The sequence below is a fragment of the Nanorana parkeri genome, unplaced genomic scaffold (genome assembly GCF_000935625.1).
Source record: "Nanorana parkeri isolate BGI_ZX_2015 unplaced genomic scaffold, ASM93562v1 scaffold657, whole genome shotgun sequence".
Taxonomy (NCBI): Eukaryota; Metazoa; Chordata; class Amphibia; order Anura; family Dicroglossidae; genus Nanorana; species Nanorana parkeri.
In genome coordinates, this window is record NW_017306925.1 from 132,535 (window position 1) to 140,886 (window position 8,352).

Below are 8,352 nucleotides of genomic sequence, written 5' to 3' on the forward strand. Positions count from 1 at the left end.
TGAACATGCTAGGCGGAGACTGGCAAATCACTTATTTTAGCAATGGCATGTAACTAGCAAGGTTTTTTTTTTTTTTTTTTTAAATATTGAACTGTGATTGCTGGTGTTCATACAGTTAACAGTTAACCAACTAGGAGAGGTAATAATTTTTAGCCTTTAGAAAATTAAAGACTTTCCATAAATATTTGCTAAAACATAATAAATAAGGTTCCTTGCCAGTATTGTCATTTTTACTAGTGCTCATTTGAAACACAAGCAAGTGACATTTATACATGGTATTGGCAATATTTAGCCAACACTGTAGAGTACTATTTACATTTTTTATAGTCCAGTCTAAATCCAGGCAATTAAGAGTATATGCAAATGAAATCACTAAAATTGTCAAAGGTTTTAAATCGCAATGTAATTTTAAAAGTAATTGTAAAAATTTTTTCAGTCTGCTGCTTTTATTAAAATAACCCCTGGTGATCGTAGCATATGGGTTCTTGTATAAGCACTTCCTGTTATAGGATGCCAGCACTGTGTGCCTTTTTTATTACAGTTGTGTTCCTTTTGTCATCCAGTGAGATGGGCTTCGATGGAGAGTACAGGTGACAATTTCAACACATTAAACAGACATGATCCACTGTTACAATCGTGAAACTCACTATGCGAAATGCCATGACTACATTGCTTAAGTGCATGAATGTAGACCGGAAAAAAAATATTTTATTAACCTCTTGCCGTCCGCCCGTAGTAAAAAAACGGACGATAGTCGGCAGATGACGGCCTGTTGCCTGCTATCTGTCTGAGGGGAGCAATGACTAAAGCTGGCCATACACTTTTATAGATTATCTGCAGATTTTCTATGGTCAGATGGTACAGATTCCTCCCATCTAGGCTAAACTGTGTGGATGGAGGAATCTCCCACTGGGCCAAGCTTCAGTATCTTGCTAGTCGGCCCCGCTGGCTCTCAAAATACCTGAACATTGCTTGCAACATAGCAAGATACTGAAGCTTGGCCCAGGGGGAGATTCCTCCATCCACAAGGTTTAGCGGCGATGGAGGAATCTGTTGCACTTTTTACTTCTGATCATAGAAAATCTGCAGATAATCTATAGGCGTATGGCCAGCTTTAGGCTACATTCACACTTGCCACTTGCTTTTTTGTGCTCTATATGCAAAGAAAAATCTGTCGGGTTAAATGCTGTTTATACTTCTAGATGTGTTACATGACTTGTTTATGTGCATATACATGCGTTTGTGCTTTTACATGTGTTTTTAGATGCATCTGGTACCAAATCCTAGCATCTAATCTCATTTACATGCATCTGCAAAACTCTTTATAATTCCATTGTGTATCTACATGATGAAGAATTCAGAGAACGGAGTTCCCCATCAGGTCCACTCTGAAGCTAATTGACAGTGGGCAAGTGCCATGGCACCCGCCCACGGCCTGCTGCCGTTAAGGCATTATTGACTTCCCCCTATAAAGGTCTTTAAGTTAGTTTGCATCTATTTTTGCATTTTCAATCATCACATTTTTAAGAGGTTTGTATGTGATATGTATAGCATTTTTTAAATATTGTATTTCTCATGTACCATGGAAAATAATTGGCTGTTTAATCCACTTATGATATCTACAAATAGTTTTGAACTTATCTGGTTCCAAGGAACTTCAGTATTGTTCCCTTCTCTCTCGTGGAACTGGTATGTGTATACATGAGATTGTTGTAACTCTGGTAGACTTGGCATATGATTTTTATAGATCTCTCTCCAGCTTTTGTAATATGATGGTGGTGGTTGGAAATATTTCAGCACAGCTCGTGTGAGAGTTCTTAGGTCAAGTGTGTAATGTTGTTTTTGTCTATTAAAAAGATTATGCAGGAGAGGCTGTTTTTCCCAAATTGTACTGTAACGTGATAGGGATGAGTTATGATGACTGCAAAGGTGGTTTGGACTTTTTGGCAGTCAAATGAGAATGTTGCTAAGTGTCTGGCTTTTAGTGGAACATGTGAATAAATTTGACTTGCTTTACACAAATGAGGTGTAGTCTTTTGGAATCAGTATTTGGCTACTTATAAAAATGAAGCAAGGTTAGGGCATGGTCCCTGCTTTTCCTGCTGCCTCTGGACCGTTTTGTGTTCATGTACTAATACTTGATTTTAAAATTGGTCTTATGTGTACATACAGTATTTATCATATGTCTAATAGTTGGGGATGGTGACTTGTTTATCAGAGGTGTATCGTTAGCATTAAATTTTAATAAACTTAGTCACACATTTGAAAGTTTCAAATGATTTTTTGTTTGTGAGCCTTCTAGACAAAATAAGATTGATTTGGTGAAACAATTTGATTTTCCACTTGAAGGGCTTGTGTTTTTTGAAAATTATCTTTAACTGTTAAAGTATTTTTTTCTTCATTGGAAGACACAGCTCTGCTTTAAATATTGAGCGATTGGGTATATCATAACTTAAAAGAATAAGTTGATTGATGCATTAAAAAAAAAGCAACCCTGGAGGTGGCTCCTACTGTTGGCCAAACACTCTCTACGGCTTTGGGCAACTCAGTCGTCTAGTTTCATTGTTTGCAGTTTTGTTTTTTGTCCACTGGCATCACGGCCACTTGACCACTCTGATTCAGGGGTTTATTCGCATTGTCACTCCGGTCAGTCTATTGCGGTCACTGTGGGACCTTAATCTAATATTGTTGGCATTACAGAAACCACCTTTTAGAAAATTATGAAGGTCACTTGACCTGCATAAGGAGCTATGATGTCTAAGATTCTAAGAGTGCCGGAGCCCATAGTAGAAGAGGTTTGCCGGGGTCTGTCTAGCCTTCTGGAAAGACTTGGCAAGGCAGGCAATCAGGTGAGTAAATCTGTTTTGAGTCCTCTAGACAAAACGTGCACTTGGCATTTTGCAGTGCGTGTGTAGCCCTAAGGGTAAGTTCTTAAACAGCACTACCATACAATTCACCTTGGTCACCTCCTAACCCCTAGCCTGTGATTGGACAATAAAGGAGAAGCTTACTGATTATTCAATCCCTTTGCGCATTCTGCTGTTTCTTCCTCTCATCATATTTTTGTCAGAGCATGTGAAACTGCAAATGCCGTTTCTTCCGCCTTGTCCGTATATGTGCCCTGTAGTACACCTGATTAAATTCTACTGTGCACGGGTTTGCAAAAAGCTGGTATTTTGTCAGATTGATGTACTTATCCTAGTTCCATTTACAAATGTGATTGTTAAGGGGTTCCAAAGCCTCCCGTTTTTTTGCCTATATCTACTGCTGACTAGCAGTAGATAAAGGCAAAAAGTAAAAAAAACCGCTTAAACAGCGGTTTAGACTGACCTCATTATAGTTGCGCGCTCCTGTGGTGAGAGTCCGGAACTGTTCATGCGGCCGCAAAGGATCTTGGGGCGGGCGCATGCGCAGTTTGGATTCTCGGCCGTGAGACTAGCAGAGACACAAGGTAAGTCTATGGACGCATGCACCCACCTGCAGACACCGCTGGATCGGAAGTGCCTGTAAGCAGAGAACAGTCAGCGCTGGATCGGAGAGCCCGCCGCACCGCTGAAGGGACAGATGAAAACATGGGGAAAGAGGAAGATCGGATTAAGAGACATCATTTAAGGTAAGTGCTGACATTAAGGGGGAAAATGTATTCTTTAATGTCACTTTAATGCAAAACCGCTTTTGTTAATGTTTTTTCAGTACCATCACATTCTCCAGCAATTCATCCCCACACAGCTACCTCCTCATGTATCACTTGCCCCCCCTTAGGCTGCAAGCCCTCATGGGCAGGGCCCTCATCATCCTGTCTTGAATTGTATTGTGATTGTAATGTCTTCCTTTTATTGTAAAGCGCTGCGCAAACTTGCTATCGCTATATAAATCCTGTATAATAATAATAATAATGCATGGAATTAAGCTTTGTGGTGTTGTAGTAGAGCAGCTTTGCATCTCATGGATAGGTGTGCGCTTTTATTCATTGATGGCTAGTTTTACAACTTTATGCACCAGACAGTTGTGACAAGTGATATCAGGACCTACTGTTACTTTCTAGTTTGTGAGTGTGTGTGAAATATGGGCAACTTGGAGTGGAAAAACTCTTATGAATTACTGTCTAAGCTCTACAGCTTCTACTTTAAGTCTCCTATATTTTTCATATTGTATGAACGCATATTGAAAACTTCTTACTGCTGCTGAAATGTAACTGTCCATTTTGGTTTACTTTATTAAAATTAGATGTTAAAGCTAAAACTGGAGATAAGAAAGCATCCCGTAATCAAACAAACTTCAATACCCCGATAGATGATTGCCTTCAGAAGACTGCAAAGGTAAATGGCTCTTGGTCTTTTTCTTAAATATTATGGCTGAATTACATCTACTCCTGAAATTAGAAGTAATATCAACAAAGCAATTTGACTAGTTGTTGACTTTGAACACTAGGACAATATGAATTGTGACTGCATACACATATTCACTTTTTTATAACTGTTGACAAATATTTACAAGAATATTCTCCACTCATATGCAAGTTGTTTGTGGCAGGGATACAATACTTTGGAAATTGGCATCTGGTAACTCCGTCATGGACTTCCCAATAAGCAAAAATAATCTATAATAATTAGTTACTGCTGGAGAATGTTCAGTATTTAGTTTTTGAAGCTTAATGATAAAGAAGTGGTTGTAAGTAATCTCAATGTCTGAATTTTGGATATGTCATTTTGACATTAGAATCTCTGGGAGTACTGCATGGCTGTTCGGGCAGTGGGAAGAAGCAGGGGAAATGTGCAGCAGGACCGGCGCTGTAAACAGCCGCTGCGAGGTCCCCAGCAAGTGTGGGACCTTACGACAGCTCTTAGTATCAGGGCATTTTCATGAGTACTCTTGAAAATGCCCAGTATCGATACCAATACTGGTATCTGTGCATTCCTAATTCATATAGCAGATTTATTACTTTAAAGTTTGGGGGTTTTTTTGTCCTAAATTTTCATTATACTTTCATAATGAGAAGTACAACAGAGGGTGACTACGAACTTCATTGTTGTTGGATTGATGGTCCAGTGATGCCTTCCTGGAGATTCCAGTTCTGCCCCTGCATGTCCTAAGATACCACTCTTTTTGCTTTGATTTGACTGTGATCTCCATAATGTCAAATTACTTAAATAAACCACTAATACTTGTGCAGCTTCTTTTATGAGCAAGGTTTTAAGTATATCTGGGAACTCTGTCTTAAGATTTCACTGCCAGAAGCCCTAATGCACATGAGAAGTTGGTGATGACACAAATTATGTTTATTTGGAAGTGACATATCTGTAAACTTCCAAGCTTTAAAACCAATAGCTAAGCTATTGGTAAACAGTATTTTGGGTTTTTCATAAGATATTGATATTGACTTTATACCAGTATTCATTTGTCTGAAGTTAAAAGAAAAAATGGTCTTAATTTTTGTTCAATTAAGTAAAAAAAATAACAAGTTGTCTTTTGTTACAGGTGGTTTATATTGTAGAGAAAAAACATTCAAGAGCAGCCACAGGCTTTATTAAACTTATGACTGATAAGAATGGGGATCTTGCCAGGAAGTATGCTTTATTTTCACCTATGGACCACAGACTTCCACGTATATATGTGCCCCTTGCTGACTGCCCTGCAGACTTTGTCATCAGATCACAAGATTATGTCAGTACCCTTTTCATTTGCCGTATAACTGCTTGGAGAGAGGACAGCAACTTTGCTGAAGGGTAAGAGTTTAATAAGGTTGCATTGTGTACCCTGTGCATGCCATTTTTTTAGTTTAATTTAGAGGCATGCTTCTTTTACCTTGGTGCTTTCTGAAAGGAATTTAAACTAACATCACATTGATTCCCCAAATCCCCCCCCCCCCCCCCCCCCTTTTTTTTTTAAATCATCCGCCCAGTCATGCATTCTTGCCACTAGATGCAGCCAAGGAGCATATGAAGTTCCTTTGCTCTTTGGCTCCATGGCTCCATCTAGTGTCAAAAATGCTGAGTGAATGTCATTCAGCCAGCATATGGCTGGGTGGATGATTTGGAAATAATCCCCTTAGTGTGTTATATAGAATGTGTTTTTATGTGGCTGTGTTGTGTATACCTAATGTGTGTACTCCTATTCAAATGTCATTTGGCAGCATCTAATGCAGGGAAGGAAGAAATTCAGTGCATCATTTGCCTCCCTAACTGACATTCAAGACACACCTATAAATAAAAGAAAATTAATTGATTCTTCCTGTTAAGTGCAATTTTTGTTCAGACCCAATTGTGCCTTTGGGTCAGCCATTCTACTTGGCAACTAGTAAGGAGTATGTTTTGGTAATACCTAATTTGTGTAAAGCACCTGTGCAGTCTTTGCAGGTCCAGTCACCCTGTGTTCTTTTTTTAAACGCTGTTCAAGGGCTTATTGGTAAGAATGAGAACAGAACTGACTAATCCATTTGGATGGAAAGAAGGTCTTGAAACACTGGAACCTGACATGCTTGTCACAGCTGCACTTTTAGAATTTTGAGAAGAGAGTGAGAGGAAAGAATAATAATTATGATGATGATTAGGAAAAGTAAGTGGATCTGACAGGCATGTAATTGCTAGGTTAAGGGTTGCACAGAGGAAGCACCTTGGGTGCGGTTAATAAACCGCAGAAAACAGCGCTGACACTGAACAAAAGTCACGATTTGTTAAATTCACTAGAGGGGTTCATGGCTTAAATATTGACTAGTTCATTAAAAGTTTGAGGCTCCATTTGGGCATCATTACTGCGGTCCAAAAACAATTAATACCAGAGAAGCTCTTGAAATGCTTTTGCAAATTGCTTTTTCTTTTAGTGCTCATGTTAGCTACAACATCTTTGGTTTTACTTGAAAAACAAAATGTAGCCTGAGAACTGGGGGGTGCATGTAATGTGTGTGTTTTTTGGGGTTTTTTTTGTCAACTCTTGACAGTAAAGAAGAAAACGTTGTTAAAAATATTTATCACAGGTATTTATATAAAGCTGGCAATTTACACAGCTCTTCACATATACATTAACATCAGTCCCTGCCCCCAAGGAGCTTACAATCTAAGGGTCCTATTTCATACATACACACAGGCACAATTTAGACAGAAGCCAATTAACCTAGCAGCATGTCTTTGGAGTGTGGGAGGAAACCAGAGTACCTGTAGGAAACCCACACAAGCACAGGGAGAACATGAGTCCTTGCAGATAGTGTCCTGATCGTATATTTGCTAATTCAAGCAATGTATGTTTCTTTTTTATTTGGTAGCAGCCTCTTGCGGTCCCTGTATAGCAGCAGTTCAGACTTGATGAGAAAGAAGCAGTACAATGATCAAATTATTTGTGCTGCAGTGCAAAGTGCATGCTGTTGGGAGGACAAAGCAGTGACAGATGAACTTATTATGCTGCTACTTTCACTGGCCAAGCACAGAGCAGGGGTTGGGTTATTGAACTGCAGCAAATGCCATACTGTGTGGCAGATTTGTGTAATTTTAGAAATGAGCCACAGAAATACTAGCATGTAAAACAACACACTTGTATAGATTTCATGTGTGTATTTAGCAGTTTGCTCGGAGTTCAGCTTTAAAAAAGACAAACAAGAAAAGTGGTTTTAACTCTTCCCCACACCAACCAAGGCATTTATATAGTTTTCTTTTGGACATTGGAGTTGGAACATATAGACTTGTAAACTTGTTTCTCTTCCGTTCATTGAAGGACACAGCTAAGATCTAGATCTTTGTACCGATGTGGTTATACCGCCTTTTGCAGGAGTAGGACGCTAACCACAAAAAAGCAGCTTGGTCCTGAGGGCAGCTCCTGCCGGTGGCCACACCCCCATCCAAGGCATCTCAGTTTTTTACCTACCATCAAGGAGTAAGGACCTATCTCCCTGCTGGGATCTTCCCATTTTTTCTAGCACTAGGGTAGGGTATTATTATTATTTTTTTAAATTCACTTTTCATTGATCTTCAGTCAACAGCTGAGCTGGGTGACAGGCTGGATAATGTAGATCTTTCTATTCCCCAGCTTAGCCAGCGAGCTCATGCAGTTCTCTGCCTGAGAGAGCAAGATCTGCTGTAACAGCCCTGAGGAAAATTCGGGCAGCCTGTGAGAACTCACGGGGATATGCATATGACCAGCCACTGGGCTGGTTTTTCCACGATATCTTTCCCCAGGCTAACAGAGTCCCCATCTTCGTGGGAGACTTTCTGTTTGGGAAACAGTGCTCTGGATTACGTCACCTGCCAGGTAAGGTTTCTGGCGTAGTTCGCCTGTTGGTTAAGTATACTCCCTTTATTTCTACACCTAATGGTGTCTGTGGGGAGTAATTTTTTAGCAATTTTCTCCTGTATTTTTATGTGG

At 39.6% G+C, this 8,352-nt stretch overlaps 1 protein-coding gene across 1 annotated transcript in view; it reads left to right on the top strand.

Moving 5' to 3' along the window:
- DIS3L2 (DIS3 like 3'-5' exoribonuclease 2) overlaps positions 1-8,352 on the top strand; it is a 328,965-nt gene that overhangs the window by 128,361 nt on the left and 192,252 nt on the right. The window contains exons 7-8 of the mRNA XM_018563342.1: positions 4,228-4,319; positions 5,479-5,726. Of these exons, the coding sequence (XP_018418844.1) occupies positions 4,228-4,319; positions 5,479-5,726 (340 nt within the window). The remainder of the gene's footprint in view (positions 1-4,227; positions 4,320-5,478; positions 5,727-8,352) is intronic.